Source organism: Coturnix japonica, chromosome 23, assembly GCF_054131305.1.
Source record: "Coturnix japonica strain WE chromosome 23, WE-NBRP24, whole genome shotgun sequence".
Classification (NCBI taxonomy): domain Eukaryota; kingdom Metazoa; phylum Chordata; class Aves; order Galliformes; family Phasianidae; genus Coturnix; species Coturnix japonica.
The window spans coordinates 7098154-7120585 of record NC_140685.1 but is presented as its reverse complement, the minus strand read 5'-3'; the positions used below and the strand labels follow the sequence as shown (position 1 = coordinate 7120585).

General features: G+C 49.0%; 1 protein-coding gene and 1 long non-coding RNA gene across 2 annotated transcripts in view; one reads left to right on the top strand and one right to left on the bottom strand.

Moving 5' to 3' along the window:
• Positions 1 to 1499: 1499 nt before the first annotated feature.
• The window catches only part of MAP2K6 (mitogen-activated protein kinase kinase 6), a 41677-nt gene continuing 20744 nt past the window's right edge, over positions 1500 to 22432 (top strand). The window contains exons 1-5 of the mRNA XM_015879960.3: positions 1500 to 1816; positions 17777 to 17843; positions 19005 to 19053; positions 21130 to 21243; positions 22242 to 22361. Of these exons, the coding sequence (XP_015735446.1) occupies positions 1801 to 1816; positions 17777 to 17843; positions 19005 to 19053; positions 21130 to 21243; positions 22242 to 22361 (366 nt within the window). The 5' untranslated portion in view covers positions 1500 to 1800. The remainder of the gene's footprint in view (positions 1817 to 17776; positions 17844 to 19004; positions 19054 to 21129; positions 21244 to 22241; positions 22362 to 22432) is intronic.
• On the bottom strand, positions 4158 to 8188 carry LOC107322201 (uncharacterized). The gene is made up of 2 exons (XR_014936826.1): positions 8146 to 8188; positions 4158 to 7113 (listed from the first exon to the last, which is right to left on the bottom strand). It is a non-coding gene; the product is annotated as an uncharacterized LOC107322201 (long non-coding RNA).

Below are 22432 nucleotides of genomic sequence, written 5' to 3'. Positions count from 1 at the left end.
GAAAACTCTCAGCACGAGAGCAAAAATGATGGAGAAGCAAGTGGCAGAAGCAGAGCAGACAAAAGACACAGTGTGGCTGAGCCCAGAGGCTTTCAGCCTGCTCACAGCTTGCAGTTCCCTTTAATTTAGGGAACAAAGGAACACGGGGTATCGCCCGGCACCATTCAGGCCGTGGGGAGCAGATGGCCGAGCTCACGCTCATTGTTTCTCACCTCCTCTCTCCAAAAGCATTTTTCTCCTCCTCGGCATCTGCAGCACTGTTTGGCTCCATCTCCTTCCCTGCTGAACAGCCCTTTTGCCCCATTAGAAGCATTTCCCACAGGGCCCTCAATGTGCTCTGCATCTTCTGCTGGGTGGGATGCACCCCAGCAGCAGGAGGTGATGCATTCAGGACGTGATGATGTATTCAGGTGATGATGCATTCAGGAGGTGATGCATTCACCTGACCCCGAGGTGTCCATAATAGAAACACAGCGGGGAAGCAACCGCTGCAAGAGGAGACTCACAGAGGGGAAAGCAGGAAGGCTCCCCAGTGCCCCAAGCAAAGCACGGCCTGCAAACAAATGCACACTTCAGTGCAAATCTATGATATGATTATCAAGTTTTTAACAACAATAAGGGCAGGCACAGATTTTGGAATCAGAGCTCTTCGTTCAGCCTTATGGACTCCAACTTTTGCACAGGGTTCACCTCAAGCTCCTCCTGCAGCTCTGTGCCATTCCAGAGCCCATCTCTTTGTTTTGCTACAACGTTTGCTCTCTGCATTTAATTGCTGCACAGCAAAGCGAGGTGCTTCGCTGTAAACAAACCAGCAGCCAGCAACTCACGTCAAAAAATAAATAAATAAAATAAAAAATAAATAAATAAATCGCTTAAAAGACCTCAGGAGACAAATGGCCTTTTTCTTTTTCTTTTTTTGTGCACAGCTTGGAAGGGCTGCGGGTGGGAGGAGGAGACAGAGGAAGGGATGCAGGCAGAGATGGATGCAGGGATGCACAGAGTGGTGGATTAAAAGGATTCACATAGGGATGACAGGCAGGGATGCACATAGGGATGCACATAGAGGTGAAGGCAGGGATGCAAGCAAGGATGTGTGCAGGGATGCGTGTGGAAATATGCGCTGAGGATTGAAGTAAGAGATGCACAGAGGGGCTGATGGAAGGATGCATGCTGGGGTGAGGGCAGGGATGCATGGAAGTGCATCTCTTTCCATGCAAAAATGCATGGAAGGTGAAGGAAGAGATGCACGGAGAGATGCAAACAGGGATGTATGCGAGGGTGCACCCCCATTGATATTTGGGATTGGGGGGGGGTGCAAAAACCCAACCCCTTTATAACCCCCCCCCCCCCCCCCAATATCGCGCAGCCTCCGCTCCGCTCCGTGCAGCAGCGCCCCCTGCAGGCGAACGCCGGCGTCTGCAGGGACTACAGCACCCATAGGGGAGCGCGGCGGACCGTCGGCAGCGCGACTGCGCACTGCGCCCCCGAGCTCCAAGTTTGGAGCTGCGAGCTGCCAGCCCTGGCCCATCATGTAGGTGCAGCAGAGCCTTCCCCAGCACTGCAAGCAGGGGGGGGGGGGAAGGAAAAACCCCCCGCTCTGCAAAGCTGCCCTGCAAAGTGTGCAATTTGCACGGCCCCCCCCCTTGCTGCAAGGAGAGCTGCTGCAGCGAGAGTCAGGAAAACTCCAGTTGCATGAAGATTGAGAGCTTGCAGTTTGCATCTTTGTTGCAAAACTAGCTCCAGAAGAGAGGCAAGGCAAAGTCTTTTGTGCTCCCCTCCCCCATCAAAGCAAAGGGGAAAATGTCTCAGTCGAGAGGTAAGGCTCCTACTTCTGTTCGTTGCAAATATGCAAGAAGCCGTGCATGCATTTTGCAGTGCATGCATGCATTTTGTCGGGATGCAATTGCATTTTGAAGTTTGAGGCTTTCAATGGCTCTCAGTTGCATTTCCTGTTTAGTATGTGCCTTTTTGCAGCCACACACACACTCACACACACAGTTCCTGTAAGGCAGGGCTCGCACTTCAGCTGTGCATTGACGTTATTTGAATTCTTCTGCGGGCATTACGGAGCCCTTTCTGCCTTTTGCACAGTCAGGACAAGGAGAAGGGTGCGGAGGAGCAGATGCATATTCGCTGCCGTGTGGTGTGCATGCAAAAAATGGGCACGGTGCAGGAGAACCGCAGCTGATATTTGCAGCGCAAAAAAAAAAAAAATGAAATGAAACTTTTGCACAACTCCGGGGTTCTCGAGATGAAAGGTGAAACTCGAGCGAGGAGTTACCAGGAATTAAATATATACCTATGTTTCCATGGGAAAGTATTGTTCTGGTGCCAGGGCTGAGATCATTTTTCCACCGATCTCCCCCCCCCCCCTCCCCTCCCCTCCAAATAAGATGTGTAACTTTTGCAGCGTGCAGCTTGGCCGAGGGGTGCAGCGCTTTGATGGCTGCAGGGGGGGCCATGGGGGGGTACAGCAAAGCGTCTGCGAGGGGCACGGGGGGCGGTGAAAGGGGGGGGGTGGTATTGCAGAAATGCAGAGGGAATGCAATAGTCCCTGCATGGGGATTGCAATTGAGGCGCTGGGGGAGCTGCCGCTGTGGCCATTCATTGTGGAAATAATGCACATATATCAGCGAGAGGCCACGCAGATGCAGCTTTTGGAAGTGCGTGGATTTGCTGTTGCAATGCATTTTGCAGCCTGGGGGTGGTTGCAACCCCCCCCGGGTTGACGCTGGGCTCACTCCGGGTCGTTTTGTGCTTTGCTCCTTTGGTGGCCTTTCCAGTGCTGGGGGGACATGGCAGCAGTTTTCCTTTGTAAGAAAAATGTAAAGTTGTTGTATAATTTATTCCTAATTTGGGTTTGCTGCAGTCATCTTTTCCAGGCAGGCAGGGAATTGTAAAAGTTTCCAATAGGACAAGCCAAGGGAGTTTGATAGGGCGGAATTGTGCAGGATGGGACCCGGAGCTGCTCGCTGGGGGTCCCAGTGCAAGGCAGGGGGTGAGTGGGGGACGGCTGCATGCTGGGGATACCCCCCAATAATAATGGGGAGGAAATGGAGCTGCTGACAGCAGGGACCCACAGGGATGTCCTGCAGCTCCAGTACCAGGAAAGTGGGAAAAAATTGAGTGGGCAAGCCACAGTGTGGCCTCAGTGAATGGCTCTGTTCTGCACTCTGCTGCCCATCCATGCTCTGCTCCCATCTGATGCTCTGCTGCTCATCTGATGCTGGAACCCCATGTGTAGCTGCTCTGCGTTCAGCCATTTGGTTTTGCAGGATTTGAGCTCAGAGGTTTGCTCCGCTCCTTAGGATGAACGGAACCAGCCCAAATCTGCATTTTGGAGCAGCTGTCTTGCATTGCACAGCAGGCTCCTTGTCAGCACTCTGCAGTGCTGTGCAGGGCTGCAGAAAGCTGCTGGGCTGCACAGCCCTTACCCAGCTTTGAACCTGCTCCAAAGTTGTTTGGCAGCAATGGATGTTTCAGTGCTCCCTCTCAAGGTGGGAACTGAGGGGCTGCTCTGCCACAGCATCCCTCCCTGCAAAGCATCTCACCTGGCTCCAGGCAGGAGCACTCTGCAGCCCCCAAACCTGTGCTGTGCAGCGAGATCTACTTTTATATGGCCGTGAGTTCAGAAACAGCTCCTTCCTTCTGGCCCTTCCCATAGCAGACAGCAGTGATGCTTTCAGCATCATCCCTGTGTTACACAGCCATGGTACCTGCTGGGCTTCCCAATGTTTTGTGGCCACCAAAGCACACCAGCAATGCGTTCCAAGTGCTGCTTTCCACTGCCTGCTCATTTCTGCCATTCCTCTTTCAAGATGCAAAGGGATATTTTGGGTTGGATGGAGGAACTGCAGCAGTTTGCTCCCACCTGTGGCACTGCTGAGACCCGGCCTGGAGTCCCATTGGGAGCAGTGGGGCCTTTGGCTGTCACCAATGGGATGATCTTCTTGAATAACAACTATATGGAAGGTCACGTTCACAGCAAGCTCAGCACAGTTTGATGCTGTAAATATGAACCTTCGTGGCAGTGGATACGCTTGAGAGTCTTCCAAATGTATCGTGATGGGGAAGTATTCCCTGGAGAAGCCCATGTTGGAGAAGCACCTGCAAACACACAGCGTTCTGCCCAGAAATAAGGAAAGGAAGGGGAGCAGTTGCTATTAGAGCACTAATTATAAATACTTCATGGGCACAAGCTCCACTTAACCACGAAATACGGCTGCACAATGATCTGCTTCCCACTTCTCACAGTTTGTTGCTTCAGATTCACCTTTCTGCTCTCCAGCTGCAAAGGGAACAGCAATAGTGAGAACCACGGCCCACGTGATGCTGCTGAACGCGTACCCTATGGACTTTGATCAAAGGCTCTGCACCTCTCCGCCGCGCCGCATTGCATGGAGAGCTCCCTTTTTCCACCTGGACATTACAACGGAAAGAATGCGAATCCAACATGGTGGACGTTTTCTTTTCCAAACAAAACCAAACAACAGCTGTGGGGAAGGCAGCAGCAGGTCTTTGCTCGTAGCGAATTGACCCACGAGCACCGCGTTGTGCAACGCGCAGTTGCTTCGTCAGCACCACCTCAGCGCTCCGTGTGTGCCATGACACAGGCACTTGGCATGGGCTGAACAGGGCCGGGTCTGGCTGCAAACCAACCCATTTCAGCTCAAGTTGTATGGTGTTAGTTGTTTTTTTTTTTAAAGAACTTGCTGAACGGCTATCTGACAATGCAAATTGCATTGACCCCATTGCATGATTCGTTTATGCCACTTTTTGTGATAGGATATGCCTGCGTTAAGCACTTTTGAGGGCTGGAGCACCTCTCCTATAGGGAAAGGTAGAGGGAAGCTGGGCTTGTTTAGCGTCTGATCTCAGCCAAACAACTGCACCGTGCAGCTGAGCAAGGGGGAAATTGTGCACCCTGCACCTCGTGGTGCTGCTCTGCTGCTGCCATGGCATTGCCCTGAGGATGGAGCTGCAACTTGGGGTGTGCTGCACCCATGTTCCTGCAGCATTGTGGCAGGAGGGCAATGCTCCTCAGGGCTCGGCAGGGACAGGAAACCATCAAGCATATAAAAAGCTTGAACTATATGAGCAATTATAGCAATAAAAGCGATACGTTGCAGGGGGAAAGGAGTAAAGCCACAGTTGTGGTTCTTCTTAGGTTTCTCACTACCACACCAAGTGGTGCTTGTTTGTTAACCTTCAGTTCCCAAAAAGCAGACATTCCTTTGGGGTGAATTCCCTCCTGTGACACACACATTAGCTGCTAAGGTGAAACAAGTGATACTCAATTAAAACAGCAGGAGTAATTTAGGGAGCTGAGACTCTTCATCCTTCCAAGCATATTGGCGTCCATGGAACACAATTAGCATGGAAGTCACAAAGCAGACTCGTCCATTGCATGCTGTGGTTGCAGATGTATCAGATAACTAAGAAGTTGATTTGGTTGGCTTGTTTGGCCCCACGTGCAACCTTGTGCCAATGGGGAGCATGGTAATGGCCCCAAAGGCAGCCTCAAACCAGTAGTGTGCACTGGGTGATGGTTTGGCTGTGGCGTCACTGGGGATTGGAGAAAACTCAGGGCTGCTCTGCGTGTTTCAGCCATGGCCAGAGCTATAATTACAAAAGTTGTTTCATTAGCTGCAGAGTTGCTTAGCTCCCTTCCTTAGGGCCTGGCTGGGAATAGTTTAAGAGATTAGCATTATCAGCTAGAGCAATGTTAGCACTAAAGCAGATCTAGGATCCTGGAGCTTTGCCATGCCAGATATATTCTGCAGCAGCAGAGCAGGAAAGGCCATTCAGTACCACTCCATACCCACTCACAGTGCAAAAAGGTTTTGGGTTTCTTGCTTTTTGTCATCCAAATCCATGTTGTTTTGCACATTGACGAGTACAAATGGAAAAGTGCTCTGTAATCCTGGCTCAGTAAAAAGCTATTGGGAGGGGGAAGCCTGAACCATTCTTATAGGGCTTTCTTCTGCCTCAAAGCCAAACTGAAAGCTCTCCTTCCCCCGGAGCAGGAAATCCCAAACACTTGGTTGACGTTTCAGGGAGTTCATCCCATCATTAAGGTCTCTGGGGTGTGAAAGCACTCGTGAGTCATCTCTGTTTTGGAGCTGTTGCAAACAGATGCTGCACATCCTCCACCAGGGCTGCAGGAAGCTGCTGGCACATCCAAGTGAGCAGCACCATGCTGAGCATCCTCCAGGGTCTGCACCCCATAATAGCTGAGTGTGGGGCAGGCACTGCTCAAGCTGCATTGCTGCTCCAAAACCATTACATTGAGGGCCTTTGTACATTATGCTGCTGCAAAAAGCTGAGCGCAGTGAAGCCCGAGGAACGTTGTGCAAGCGGCCGGAGGGAGCAGCCTCTGCAGTTTGGTATTTGTAAGAAGGATTTCAGGGAAAGAAAATGATTTCCCCTTTTTGAAGCAGGAAAATTTCACCGAGCGGAGCTGATCCAGTTTCTTGCTGCTGCTGTTTTGTTAGCCTACTTAGCTTGCCATTTTCTCATCAAGGCTGGGCTCTCCTCTTCTGCACCGCGCAGATCAAGAATCATTAGCAGAGCTGAAGCCCAACAAACATCCACTTTTACTGCGCTCTGATGAAACCAGTGGAAAAAAACCCAGTAAAAGTCACAGCTGAGATGCCAAAGATAAGGCAGCAATAGAAAATAAATAAGTACAGGAGTCACCGCTTCTGTCTGCAGCAAGAGGCCTTCTGGAAGGCTGAATGGGCAGAGATGTTATATCTGCTTGTGAAGGAGAACCTTCTCCTAAACAAGAATATGTAATGGCACTCTATAAAGCAGTGCTTATCAGTATGCAGCAGCCTCAGAGCACTGTGTGTGGTGGAAGTCCCAGTATCTCTGTTGTTGTGCTGCTTCACCCCATGGTGGGTCTGGTCCTGGCACTGCCCATTGCTGTGTTTGCAGCAAGGCCCATCTGACATTCAGTTGCTTTATGAAAATCACTGCTTTCCCTCCATGCTGTTGTTACTCTTAAGTGTGTTTATTGCTTCTCTAGTGGTTCAAGGGCAGGTACAGAAAATGACAAAATCTTTTGTTGCTCTGATAGCTCTAAAGTAATGGATTTCCCTCTGGCACAACCTTGCATTCAGAAGAAAAGGAGGGGAAAAAAAAGGGGTTTTCAACCTTTCTCAGCATTGACTGCTGACTCTGCCCTGGCTTTGCTTTGCTCCAGGACCTCAGTCACTCAGCAGCCCCATCCCACTGAGCTGTGCACCCCTGCCCTGAGCACTGCCCTGCAGAGGGTGCATGGGCTGAGGTCCCACAGAGCACTGTGCTGCCCTTGGCATGGGCTCCACGCTCCCCAGGCACTTTTCCAGTACTGGCAACTGGAAGCCATTTAGAGGCACACTTTCCAGCTTAGATTTCAACACAACCCTTTCTTTCTAGTGCTGTTTCAATTGCCTACAATTAGGGTCTCCCATGCTGCAAAAATGGGAAAGAAAGCAAACCAAGTTTGCCTTTGCGAGGACTGGAGCAGACTTTATCTTCCAAACTGTGGCCTTTTCTAAGGGAAGTGCCAGCCCACGAGCACAGCAGTTGTGCATGCTGTGCCCATATAAATTGCATGTGATGTAAAATCATAGCATCAGTAAGTTAAGGCCAATTAAGGGACACTGTAGCAGGTTTCCCATAAGCTGAGCCACACCTTGAGCTTGGGCACAGTGATGCAGCCTCTCCTGCACTCCTGATATAGGATTCCTTCTCCCTGCTCAGAGCTGTTGATGCAGCAGCTCACTCCCAGGCAGACCTCAGCACTTAACTGTACTAATTAAATGTTTTCAGAAACCACAAGATTGACCTTCACTGCATGCCCACAGATTTTTCCTCTTATTTAACAAGCACAGAGGTGATGGAATAACCTATTAGAGGAGAAGAATGGCAGTATTCTAGATACTGTTGTTTTCCCAACCTGTTCCAATGTGGTTTTTTTTTTGCTTTTTAGCTACTGGGAACTGTAATCCCTTAATAACCTACAGGAGGAGCCAGGCTGGAGATGAGGAATGCTTAGCACTAAGTGTGATAGAACAGTCAGCATCCATCAGCCTGGAGCTCCCCAGGTCCCTGTGCAAGAAACCACAGCAGCCAACAGCCATCCATAGGGACACTTACCTAATAGTTCTGCGCAGCACCATCCTTGGGGAGATACCCTCTGGAAAATAATAAATAAATAAAGGCAATTAACACAGAGCCTGCCTTACCTTTCCCAAGGACAGCACTGACGTCCTTATTGCTCGCACAGCTTGGAACCTGTCTGCAGAGGATTTGACTTGCTGCCAAAGGAGCAGTTTTACAGATGAAGGGAAGGAGCAGTGCAGTGTGTGTGTGTCATGGGAGGACACGGCAGGGCAGCAGCATCCCAACTGCAGGCAGATCCCAGACCATCCCTGGCAGATGTTGCACTCAGAGGTTATCAGTTGTAAATCACTTTCTGGAGGTCAGAATGATTGCATTCACAGAGGTCCCTTGTAGAAGGGGCACTGGGGTCACAGCAGTGCCCGTGGCAGGGCAGGGAGCGTACTTCCACCCAGGGCAGCTCTATTCATGTCACAGGCAGCTTCCCTCGGAGCTAACTATGTGATTTATCTTTTTTCCCCCTCTCAAAAACATTTGGCGCTTCCCCCGCAAGAAATCAGGAGCTCTGTGTCAGATAAGGGGCTGGAACAGCTTCCTGCAAGCAGGGAGCAGTCCTCCTCTTCTCCCAACCCAATACCAACCCTCCCAGAACCAGCAATTACTTTACCTTGCAGCACACACACATTAGAACTGTCCTATGCCAACAACACCCCACCCAGGAGCACCTCCTGCAGGATCTGTCCCCAGGATCCTGCTTTACAAAGGCATTGCCACAGCTGATGCCAAGCAGCAATGAATGGGAGCAGATTCAGAGCAGCTGGGCTGGGAGGGGTCTGGAGATTTGTTTGCTTTCTCTATACAAGCAAAGCTGAATGTGATTTTTTTAATTCATATTCTGATCTTGAAACTCCTTATGCGTGTGTTATACTTGGAGTGCGTGAGCAGAGTCAGTGGTACTGGATGTGCTTGCAGCTGAGCACACACATAAGAATTTACAGGGCTTGGGATGTATTTGCTCCTGGTTGCTAAGTGGGGTGGACATGTGGGATCTGTGTGATGATTTACACCACCCTGCTGCTCTCCCTTGGTTCCTTTTTTCCTATTTCTCCCTGTCCCTGTCAGAAAGCAATGCTGTACTTGAGAGCATTTATGCATCCAACTGAACACGCAGTCACAAACCTAGCACAGGGAGTTCTACAGAGGCTTTGACAGAAAGGCTCCTAAAGGGAGTTCTGTGGTCACAGCTCCTGGCTTCAGCTGGGCAGAGATGTGCAGCTTGGTGGGGTTTGATCCACATGGGCCTATGTGGGTAGAAAAACATCTGCTCTCTTGTGTCAGGGATGCTTGGCTGGATGGGAAAAAAGGGCAGGGAGTGCTGTCTTCTGCCACAGTGTCGTGCCATCGTGCATTTTGTAATGTGTTCTAAACTGAAATAAAATGGCATGATAAAAACTGTGCTTTGCTGTATTAGATGAGGTGAAATCATGTCCACACTCTCAGCAGGTACCTGGCAAATGAGCTGCAAGTCTCTGCCCTCTGGATTCTGCCTAAATCTACTTGAGCCTTGGGGCTTCCCTGGCAGCCTGAGCACTGCATCCCATATTCTGCATTTGGGATCCTGCAACCCACATCACACATCCTGCATCCTCTATCCCATATCCTACATCCCACATCTCGCATCCCATACCCTGCACTTTGCATCCCACGTCTTGCATCCTGCATCTTGCGTCCTCCATTGTTTCTACTCCAGCCTGCATCCCGCATCCTTCTTCACACACCCTGCATCCTACATCCCATATCCTATATCCCAAGCTCACTGTGAGTGGGGGGCCCTACCTGTTTGCTGGGAGGCATTGCCAGCAGAGGGAGCATGAGTGAGCTCTGCCATCTGCACTGTTCACAGCCAAGTGTCGTCTTTAATTGTCCTGGTACAAAATTAAGCAAGCAAACTCACAGATGAGAAATGAATAGAAGAAGGTTCTTAATGGGGAGAGCAGAGTTGTGATGTTCAGAATCTTGATCGTGTTGCCAACCATCAGAACTACAGGATCAATGGACATTTCTCTCTCTACTGCACTTGGAACGTGAATTGCCTGTATGTCCACATGTCCATGTGTCTGTGTGTCCTCATGCCTGTCTACCCACCCACGTGTGCCACCCATCCCGCTGCTGCTGGCAGGTGCCCTTTGGCAGATGGAGCAGAGAAATGAAGGTAGCAGCAATGAGAGCAGCCTCATCCTCCAGCTCCTCCTGCACAAAAGCCCTTTTGTTCAGCGGGTGGATTCCAGGAGCTTTTCTCCAGTTTGGATTCCAGCAAACTCCCACTGGAAGCAGACAGCCGACGGTTTGGAAACAAAGCGGTGACTGCAAGCAGTCCCTCCCCAAACCCTGTGCAGGCTGCAGGCTCCCAGCAGCAGCTTCCCTGGGTGGCAGCGCTGTGGGTTTCCTAATTGGAGATAGCAGCAAAGCACGCAGGCTTTGGGATGAGAAGGTGGTGAAGGCAGAGGGGAGATATTGCTGTTATTTCTGTGCTGGGATTTCTCCCCACTGCTGGCACATCCTTCCCAGAGCTCATTGCAGGAGCCCTGCGGGGATGCAGTCCCCAGCTATGGGTACCCACCCAGGTTTTGGGGTGATCAGGAGTGATATGTGAGATCTGGGGCATTTAGGACAGGAGCAGGCTGGAATAGGTTTTTCACTGTACGTAGGATGTATATGCAGGCAAGTGATCTGATTTTGCTTTTTTTTCCCCCTTGCATTTGGCATGTTTTTACAGAGTGTTTTTCTGCAGGCATCCCCATAACCATTGCAGATGGGTTTGGATGTACACTTGCATGGTGCTAAGGAGAATGGGACCGAGGACTCCATGCAGCACAGGCAGCATCCCCCAGTGGCTGCCCGTGGCTCTTCACTCCAGTGAGTGTGAGTCAGAGCCCAGGCGTGTTTGTGCCCTAACTCGTTATTGCAGCACACCTGAGTGCTTGGCACACACAAACAAACCTTGTGCAACCCGGCCACAGCCGGGGTCATTGGAGATGGAACCGGAGTGGGCACATCCCTGCAAACTGCTCCTTTCCCTCTGTGTGGGATGTGCCCAGGAGGGATGTGCTGCACTGTGCTGGGGGGATTGCTGCCAGCTGTGCCCAGCTGTGTGCCTCTCTGTGCTGGGACATTGCTGCTGCTGCTTGCACCCAGCCGTGCCCTTTCCCCCGGCCACTGAACTGGGTGTATGCACATGTGGGATGCCTTCGGCCAGTGTTGTAATAGAGTTTTTAATATGAAAGCCTCCTGTGACCTGTGGTGAAAGCCGTAGGCAAGCAAAACTTTCCTATCTACCATCTCCCACTTGCGTTAGCACCTGAAGTGTGGTGGATTTAGGGCTGTTTTGCATTGCATATGTTTTTGGTTGCTGAGGATCTGGGGAGGTGTACAATCGGCTCATTAGGATCACAAAGTCATTAAGGTTGGAAAAGAGCACTAACATCTCCAAGTCCAACCCCAGCCCACCCCCACCATGCCCATCCTACATCATTGCAGGACTCATGTCCAACCCCAGTTGCAGCATCCCTTCCACTCCAAAGCTCTTAATGCCTCCAACATGCAGAGATGCAGCCATATCAGAGGGCCCGATGACCTCTTGCAACCAAAATATACAGGCAGATAGGGAGAAATGGCAGCCCTCTGCTTTCTGTATTGACACAAATAAACACAGCAGCCTGCAGCCTGTTTGCAGGATGTGTTAAGAGAAAAATGGGCAGAGTACAAGAGCTGAGCCTGAATCAGGAAATTGCCTTCCAAATTGAATTACGGAAATACAGAGCTTATTGAAAGGCAGGCAAATGGGTTCTGATACTCGCACAGTTTGGTGTCACTGCTGTATGGTTCAGCACTGCAGGAGCACACAGATTAGCCTGCTGGAGCCCTGAGTGCAAAGCTTTCTGCATCATCTTCTTCACGTGTTTTGTTCTTGTGCCACACTCCTGACCCCGTCCCCTGCAGGAGGCTGAGCTCACCCTGCAGCACACCCAGAGATCTGTGCATTGCATTTGCACCTGGGCAGAGCTGATGCAGGCTGGAAATGCAGCTCTCTTGCATCAGGACACAACAGCGAGCAGCAGGGCGTTGCACAACCTTCGCACCATGCACCTCCTTGCAGAAACCCTGCTATTTTGGTTTGGGGCCTCTTCTGCGCAGGGTTGATTACAGGTTGCAGAGTTGAGTCATAATACTGAGCAGAGCCTTGCAGCAGTCCCAGTGGTGTGGATGCTAACAGTGTCAGCTGGGGCCATGGGATCGTGGTTGTGGGGCTGCAGGAGAGTCAACGTGGTGTGCTGCTGTGGTCAATGGGAACTGTACTGGGATGCATGCAGAATCCTGTGCTTGCAGGCTTCCAGCTTGGGATGCAGGGTTTGCCGTCAATGTGTTGTTAAATGGGACTAATTGATGGATTGGTTTTGGAGAAAAGCAAGGGAGGAGTGGAGGGCTGAAGGTCAGAGGAAGTCAGGGCTGTGCCCTGGTCTCTGTGCCTGGCTCTGTGTTTCAGGCACATCCTGACTCCGGATCTTGCCACATCCATGACAATCACAAAAGCTCCTTTGCTTTTCCTGCTTCCTGTCCCCAAATGCTGTTTCTAAGGGGGGAAAAAAAAGAAAAGAAAAAAAAAAAAAGAAAAAAAGACAGAGACAGAAAGGTGTGAGCTGCAGCACGGGTATGGAGTGCAGTTGAGGGGTTGGAGCTGGGATCCAGGAGCTGGGATCTGGAACCTAGGATGTAGTAGCCGGGAGCTGGTGATATGGGAGCTGCTGCAGCCCTGCACTGAGTTGTTAAGGAAACAGATTCCAAGCTGGCTGTTTCCAAGGAGTTCTTGCAAACAACACGAGGGAGGATGGGGATGAAGGAGAAGCAGAGTCTTCATCCCAGCAGTGAAGTGATGGAGGAGCAGCCACTCTTGGCCACGCTTGCTTATTGGCAAGGAGAGAGCACCTGAATTGTATTTCAGAGAGGCAAATAAAGCAGAGCTTGCACTTTAGCCCTTCCCTTGGCTTTTGGTTGAGCTTTTAAGAGCCTCTTGTATGCTAATTCCTTTAACAAGGAGCTGGAAAACAGATTTTCAGGTCCACTTCCATGGTGCTTGCACGGACACCACGTGGAGCTTTTGGTTTTCTCCAGAAACAAGGGCTTGACTGAAGCTGAGTGTTCACAGATTGGGGGTGGATGGAGCTCAGTTGCTTGCCCTGCCTGCTCCTGTCTCTGAGCATTACACAGCCCTGGAAATGTGATGGGAGGAGATGGAAATGATGGGAGGAGAGCTCCCCAGGAGGCTTCCATCAGCTCCAGTCATGTTGAGTGTTTTAACCTTCAACAATTTGCAAGGATAAGGAATAAAGCTATGAAGTGATCTTTAGTAACTCAAAACTTTGGGTATTTTCACTTGAAACCTGCAGAGCTGGGTATTTGCAGGGCATATGGGCCACAGAAAATAATTCTGATCTCTTGGTTGTTCAAGGGGCATTTCAGCCTCAGGTTTTGCAGCAAGCCATGGCCATGGGCACTAAGTCTTTCAGAGGAGATGCTGATTTGCCCTTGTTGTGTGGAAGTGCACCAAGCATCACCTTTCTGCCCTCACTTTGAATGGGGTATTGCTGGCGGAGCTGAGGACACACAGTAGGGAAAGGGCATCGTTTGGCTTTCATCACTTCTGAGAAAACCAGACAAAAACTCAGGAACTGTAATGAACCGCTTTTATCACTTCAAAAGGAGCAGAAAGAGCCATTTCCCTCCTGTGAAATTTTACCAGCAAACTCTGTGCTGAAGAGCGTTATGTGAAAGCAAGTGCTGCAGCGTGGCTATTGAACATGGCTTTAATAATAAATTGTGGTGAAGACAGAACTGGTTAATATCCTTTGAAGGAAACAGGAGCTTTTTGTGGCAAGGAACCATTTACTTTGGATTAAATCATAAAAAGTTTTTGTCTGCAAAGAAAAGTCTGGAGATGGGGAACGGGATTTTCCTTCAGAAGCGAAGGTTTGTTTTCTGCTACTGCATATGAGGGCAGCAAATTCTTCTGTCTTCCCCTTTATTATTCCCCATTACATTCCCTGCCCTTCCGCCTCGAAGCTTTGAAGTCTCATTTTTCAATATTGATATTTAACATTGCTCTAATAGAACGGGGCCAGCCCCATTAATCTCGGCGCGGCGGTGGGAAGAGGTTAACAAGCCGATTGGAGGCTGTATTTTTCTCCCCTCCTGGAGGAATTGGTTTAAAACCTTCACAGGGAAGTATTTAATGTGTTTTCATTAAGTCAGTTTTTCTTTTTCCTGCTGCAGTTTTGACTCCGGACGTGGCTCCAGCAGAGATGGTGCAGTGGGGCTGAAGGGAAAGGGTTGGAAACAGAGGAGCTAAAGGTGTGGGGTTGGAAACCAAAGGGTTTAAAGGAGGCCACTGCAGTACATTGTGTTTGTAACCACTTGCAAAAGGAGGTGGATTTAAGTTATGCACACTGGAGTATTCTGCTGGATCAGAACAAGGGTCTGGAGGTGTCTCTGTGCACTGCTTGAAATCAAGTTTATTATTTTAATATATATATATATATATATTTTCTCAGTTATTCTTAAAACTTGGCTTTTGAGGTGGGTGTTTGTCAAAGTCTCTGCATGGGAAATTGCAGGGGAGAGCTTTCAGATGAGCGTTAGCACGGAGGCTGTGAGGCTGGCAGGCCTCTCATGGTTGTTTACATGGAAAACTCACAGCTCTTTGGATGCTGGGGAGCAGATGTGCAGCCACATCTGCACGTCAGACCATGAGCCTTCTGCACTCTGTGCTTTGTGCAATGCCTCACTGGGGCTTTCCACGCTCAGATCCCAGCGAGCTGCAGTGAGCCCATGTACTGATGCTGAACACCTGCCCTGTGCCACCTGCTGCCCAGATCAGCAGTCTCCCAGAGCTCCATTTCTCTGTTAGATGAAGTTGACCACTGGATTTAATGTTAATGGTCAGGATGGCTAACTCTTCATGGTCAGATTGGCTCACATTCCATGGTCAGGATATCAAACACTTGATGGTCAGGATGGCAAACTCTTCATGTCCAAGATGGCTAATGCTTCATTGCAAGATGGCTAAAATTCAAGTCCTCCCACAGCAGTTCCCACTCGCTGTCCTTCCCATCTCAATCTTGACCCATGTGTTCTCTGTGCTGCTGCCATTACTTTCTTCCATCTCACAAAGAAAACCCCAAAGAACGTTAAGCTGTGTCTGCTTCTTGGCAACTCGAAGATGTGAACAGATTGGACTTCAAAAAAATGGCAGAGTTTCAAAATATTGTATTCTGTGAAGAAGAGACAAGGAAAATAAACTCCCCAAAGTGCAGGTTTTATTTCACCAGGAGGCGGAGGGATTTTAATATTTATTTGGGTTTGGCATCTTGCTTCTTAGTTCTTCTGCTGACACCACTTGGGAACCATGGTAGGACTGAGTGCTGCACAGTCTATTCTGATTCATGTTCAAATTAGGGTAATTTCCATTTGGTTCATATTTGCTCCCCTGGAGCCACCTGAGAGCAGCTCCTGAGGTATGGCTGCAGCACCTGAGGCTGTGCAAGCAAATCCATCATGGCAAAAAACAGAGGAAAATGAAAGCAAATTTATACTTGCTTCCCTTTTTATTTTGGTGGCTGTGTGCACATCACTGCAGCAGTGTGGATGGATGGATGGATGGATAGATGGATGGATGGATGGATGGATGGATGGATGGATGGATGGATGGATGGCCAATATGCAGAAGTAGTGGTGTGCCAAGAGATGGCTGCTGAGTGTTTGTAGGAGTTCCCATGTGCAGAATGAGGATGAAAATATTGCTTTCCTTATGGATGTTATTGTGTTGTTTGCCTCAACTGTGAGAAGATGCGGGCAGGTACTGCAGGTAGAGGTGAGATGGGAGACCGACAGGGCACAGGGATTGTCTGCTTGCACTGCAAGTCCTGTGTGAGATTCCTTTCTAAGCTAAAACATGTCAACATCAAGAGAACCACTATGGATTTAACATCCTATTGGATACCACGTGCACAGCTTGGGCGAGAAATGGGACCTGGCACGGCAGGGTTGGCGTGCTCTGTTGTGCCTTCTGTGTGCAACTGGGAAATGGAGAAGTAAAAGGATCACAGAACAGCTCTGCGAGCTGTAGAAATTCCTGCACTCTTCTTCACAGTTATTTGTACTTCCTTACGGAGCAGCTCCTACACTTGGAAAAATGGAGAGCTGTTCCTTGTGTTTCTGAGTGACCTTGCTTCATTTAGTTCGCCTTTTCTGTGTTGGACTGGGAGCTCCCTGGAGCTCCTGTTGGTTTTGTTGTTGTTGTTGGTTGGTCGGTTGGTTGGTTTTTGCTTTGTAAGTTTGCTGCTCTGCACATTTCTAGCAACAATAGCAAGTGTGCACGGCGGTTTCCCATGAATGCTTTTCCCACGAGGTGTCAGCTGGGCTGCAGCAACCCGTCCCATCCTGGAACTGCTCCTTTGCCAAGCGGAGCGAGCGTAGTCTTGTCTTTTGGAGCAAACAGACAAACAACAACAACCAAGAAGTTGGCAGTCTGCATTGACTAATTGCTTCAAAAAGGTCATTTTCAGAGCTGGGTGCTTTGCACTTTGATCTAGCTCCCCTCCGGCATTGGGATGTGCACACTTGTATCAACCCGAGCTTGTGTCAAGGGGAAAAACAAACTCAAACATGAAGGAGAGTGTTGGGAATAAAGAGTAAAGCTCATGCTTAAAAGAAAGAGTAATTGATATAAATTGTTAGGTTGAAAATGTTTGGTGCCTAAATTAGATTCCTGTGCCTTTCTTTGTGGGGGGGGACTGGGGATTTCTTACACACCCAGACAGCCAGATGTTTACCTTGGGGTTTTGGTGACGTGACTTATGTTTTCAGGTCATTCTATCCATGGATTCAAAACCCCACGTCAAAGTGTGGCTGTATACGTTTAGTCATAAAAAGCTTCTTGTGTTTCTCTGTCTGCCTGGCTCTGGTGTCTGCCTGCTGGACCCCCTTTCCAGCAGAGGCTGCATTTGAACTGTTTCAGAGCTTGAGCTGCATCCAGCTCGGAACGGCTTGGCTGGTCAGCGTGAATAGAAACAAATGACTTTGAAGCCTGCAAACTTCATTCTGTTGTATTTTTGCTGGGGTTTGCACAACTTTAATGACCGAGAGGTGAAACATCAGTTTGAACAGAGTCAGAATGTAGCTCTGGACATTTCAGATTCAATTTGAAAATGGTTTTTAATCCTGCCGGCATTCACAGCTACGTATCTGGAATGGTTTAAAATCTGTCTAAGAAACATCCTAAGGGATTCTACGTGGGTAGGGCTGATGGAGGAGAAATACCTTTCTTTATGCATTTTCACATGGGCCGCCTTTGCCAAAGCTCTTGCCTGTGTTCTGTACCAAGTTGGCAGCCAGACTGTGCAGGTCTAAGTGAAGCATTGCTGAACAAAAGCACTTTATGTTTTGAACTCTGTGCCCTGAGTCTACACCACCAGCCTGGCCTGGCATTTATGTTAAATAAGGTCAACAAATATAGGCAAGCCGTATTTCACAAATTAACCACCACCCCCCTCCCACAAAACAAAACAAAAAAAAAGGCTTTTCTTTTTAATTCTGCCTCTTTCTTGTTTCATAGGCAAGAAGAGAAACCCTGGGCTGAAAATTCCTAAAGAAGCATTTGAGCAACCACAGACGAGCTCCACGTAAGTCACCAAAGAGTAACAGAGAATAAAAAGCAAACCACAGGCCTCAGCTGCCTTCCAGTGTTTTCTGGAGTGCTGCTGGGGCTCATCCCTGCAGGTCTGGGTAATGGGACCCTGCCCGAGGACAGTGCCTGGGTTCACTGTGGCACCGTTAGAGAAGACTGTAATTAACAACCCTTGTATTTTTGGTGCAGCCCCATTGCACCCTGCTTGTTGCTGCCATGGGTTGTTTCTCGTTTGCTGCTTCATGATATGTCCAGGGAAAGGAAAATATCATAGGTATCTGATCATAACACATGCAGCACTTCTTCCACCCAGACTGATTTGGTCAAGGCATAGAACCACCTCCCTTTCCCTATCTATTCAGCCTTGCAAAAGAAAACATTGTGTTTTTACGGCAGTTTTCTGCAGCTCCAACCTGCCTGGCTTGCTTGATTCCTTGAGGACTGCCTTCTGTCAGCCCATTACCTCATACTGGATCGGAGCTCCATCCCTCTTTCCCTAAGGCAGTCCCTGGGCATTATGGAGCAGCAGCCATTGAATGCACACCATGAGAAATCTGAGATCCCAATTTTTGTGTTCACTAGGGCAGGTCAGCTTAGATCCTGGGCTCTGTCCATGGCATGGGCAATGTTTTTGGCAAAGACAGTCGGTTCTGCATGCTGGAAACAAGGTGTTCCTTGAGAGCCCCATCCCTGGCAGTGCAGAGCTGGCACCTTCCCTTCCCCGGGAGAAGGTGAAGGATGTGGTGAGAAGCTGAGCCCTCCCCATCTTGCCTTTGCTATTTCTGGAAAGGATTAATGGAAACCAGCTTTTGCTTTTGACCTTTATACCCACTTAGTCCATATTTCATACGGGCTGACAGAGATTTGGTGCTTGTCACCTCACTTGCCTTTCCTAGGACCAGGCTGCAATCCCAGCCTGCTGGAGAAGCACATCTCTGGGTTCCCACATGGGGAACAGCTCCAGCAGCTGCTTTCCTGACACCTTTTTGGGATGACTTTGTGGACTTTGGCTGTGTCTATTGATCCAGCAAAGCTAAGAGACCCGCTAGGTGTGAGGGCTGCTGGTTTGCTGTGCAAGGGGATGGCCTGGAGGTTGTAAATACTAATTGAGGGAAAATAGGCCCTTTAAGGAACATTTCTCTTTTCTCTCCTGCAGGCCACCCAGGGATCTAGACTCCAAAGCCTGCATCTCTATTGGCGAGGAGGTAAGTGTGGGGGTTATGGTGAGGATGAGACCTTTGGGGACAGATGACCCTCCTGCTCCAGGCAGGCTGCTGCTGGCATTGCTTCCTGCTTAACTGCAGCCAAAATAGGGCAGGTTGGCACACACCAGCTATTTAAATGTGCAGCTGCAAAATGCCCTGCTAGTGGTCCTTGATACTGACCATACTCAAGCACTCACCCATTACTACTGGGTTCCTTTTGTGTTTTCCACCTTGGAAATTCCTGCCTTGACCTGGATAAGGTGCAGCTAATCCCCTGGAAATATCCATTATAATCCAAGGGACTGCTAGCAGCAGATTTTACTCTCCTTTTCATCTGCTTTGCTGATTTAAAGCCTTCATCCAAAGTATTTCCCTTTGCTAATACTAGAGGCCCTCTCCTCAAGGGTCTTAACTTAGAGTAGATCTTCCTGTCCTGGAAGTGAATCCTTCTGACAGCATGGAAACCTGTCCACCTGATGCTATAAAAACACAGCAGGAAAAAAAACCCACCCAAAACCAAAGACAGCTATTTAGATGGGAGAAAATGGCCCGGCAGCATTCAGTGAAACCCTTGAAAGCTGGGCAATAAATTTATTAGGTGCAAAAGATAGGCCTCAGTGTCAGGGAGTTAATTTATGAAGTGAAATACTAATGCAGCGGTATTTTATGTCGTCTATCTTTGGATGCTTTTCTTTCATTTTGGATCTGGTATTTTCCATGGCATGGGGAGGAGCTGGGAGGTGGGCAAGAGTGTGAGATGCTTCTGGAGCACAGAGGTGCAGCCCAAAGCAGAGCTCTGCTGCTGCAGGAGCTCCAGGAAAATCCCTGTTCCCTGCAGTCCCAGGGAAGGGGAACATCCATCCCAGCACTCCCCGTGCTCTGTGCATGGAGGAAGAGAGGCTTTCTTATGGATGCAGATGTGTGGTTATCTCAGAGATGTCAGTGTGCCATGGCTTGGATTTCCCATGGACCCATCACTTATTAAGGTCTTTTAGGATGCTCTCCCATCTTCCTACACTGACCCCAATCCCTGGAGAAATCCACTTTCCCCTTCTCCCTTTAAACTTCCCTGCTAATTTGAAGAGCTCGGAGCACGTCAAAGTGCTTTCCTGGAGAGGGTCCTATGGAACAGTAGCAGCAGTGTCAGGCAGTCAGAGATGCTTAAATCATACAGAAATGTTGAGGAGGGCTCCTTGTGCAGGGGATGGAGCCTGAGCACAGTAAAGCAGTGTATGGGCCCGTGCCTGCACGGGTTGGGCTGCAGGATTTTTCTGCTGCGCAGGCAAAAAGCGGTGTGGGATTATGTGCTGTGAATCAGTTCATTATAACCAGCTCCTTTCTGTAGGATGATTGACTGATGTGGTGGTGCGTTCAGCAAACAGAATGGCTGGTTTTAGTAGCGAGAGCATATTTTAAAGGTCCAAAAATAATAATAAGCAAAAAATAAAATAACAATAATAATAAAAAAAAAAGAAATAGGGCTGCTGCACAGTATTGCAGCAGAAGGGAGAAAGGCAGGTTAAAATGCAAGGCTCCAAACAAAGTCATCCTTTGTGTAAGGCCAGCAGAAGGAGACCTCCAAGGCTAGAGAAAATAAATCCTTTGTGGTTTAGAGTTGGGGCACACTCGGTTGGCTTTTGGGCCATCTGCAGGTCTGAAGAAATAAGCCTTGAAATGAATCAGAGATGCTTCCTTGATTGCTGGGGGGAGGAGGAGGTGGAAGGAGGAAATGTAAGAAAAGAAACAGGCAAACTGAAGGTAATTCCTGGGGGGAGGCTGCTGTGGGGTTTTCCATCTAATGTCCTAAAGGATGGGGAGGCTGCAGGTGAGGGGTGGGAGGATGCAGGTGGCATCCTACCACGGAGCACTTCTTCCTTCACCCATCCCAGAGCTCTTCTTATTACCGTGAAGTAGTTAATCCTCCATACAGCTGCTGGAGGCTGTGGTTTTGTTCGTAGCCTCATGGAGCAGATGATGAGGTACCCAACTGAGATCAATTCCCGTGCTCCAGGGTTAGGTTATAGGGGAATGATGCTCTTTGCAGCCGTCTTCTTGCTGATTGCTTTCTCCCTGCAGAACTTCGAGGTGAAAGCCGATGACCTGGAGCCCATCTCTGAGCTGGGACGAGGTGCATACGGGGTGGTGGAGAAGATGAGGCACATGCCTAGTGGGCAGATCATGGCAGTGAAGGTAGAGTGACCCTCCGTGCTTTGTGTGTGTGTTGTGTGTGGACACAGTTCTCACCCTGTGCGTTTCTAGTCCTGCTTGTTCTGATGCACGCCTGACTGGGTCAGCTTCTTCCCAATTGGAATCTTCTTTCATCTCAGAGGCAAGGAGTGCTGACTCATATATTTGATAGATTTGGACCCCATTTCACAAAAAAAAAAAGGGTGTGTTGAAGAATGATACGAATTGTAGCTCAGGCATCATTTTAGAAACAATTTGCCATCATTTCTTTCAAGTATGCATGTATTTTTCTAGCATGAAAATACCCTCAGTTCAGACCTCTGCACAATGCTTATAAAGAAGACTGTGCTGCAAATTCAGTCGCATAAGATCATTTTCTTCAGCTGGTGCTGTTTTACTTTCTTCGGAATGGGGAATTTTTGTTGGCTTTTTGTTTTTCCACATTTTGTCTGCTGCAGTGGGGTCTTGCTTCACGACAGGTTTGTTGATGCTCTTATGAAAAGTTTTCATAACAGCAGCTTTGACTCATAAGCCTGCAGCTTAAGGAAACAGTCATGGGAATATTTGTACCTTGGGAAAGGCCAATTTTTACAGGACTGAGTTTTAGCTCAAATTTCCTTTCAGAATAAGAAAAAGGCAAAAGAAAAAAAGATGCAGAACTGGAAGCTATGAGCAAACTGAAAGGAAATTCTTAGCTCCTGTGTTGCAACTAGACCTTGCTGTTGATGCTGGGATGGGTTCTCAGGGCCTCCATGCTCTGTGTTTTCCTTTCTCGTTCACCATACTGCAAAAGACCTCTTTGAGAATGATGGGAGAAGTGAAGAAGGTATGGAAGGGACATTCAGGCATTTGAGTGGCTGTGCTTGGGATGTGCCAGTGACAGAGGTGTGACAAAGGGTGAAGGCATGATGTCAAGGCACAGTGGCCAGCCTGGGCACCATCAGCTGCAGCAGCATGGTGACAAATGCTGCCAGACAATGCTAAACTGCTTTGTGTTCCAGCGCATCCGAGCCACGGTGAACAGCCAAGAGCAGAAGAGGTTATTGATGGATCTAGATATCTCCATGAGGACAGTAGATTGCCCCTTCACCGTCACTTTCTATGGAGCACTATTCCGAGAGGTATGGCACCCTGCACATTGACTATGCTGGATTCTCTTCTAGGCTCTGAATTGCCTGGGCTTGCTCTAAAT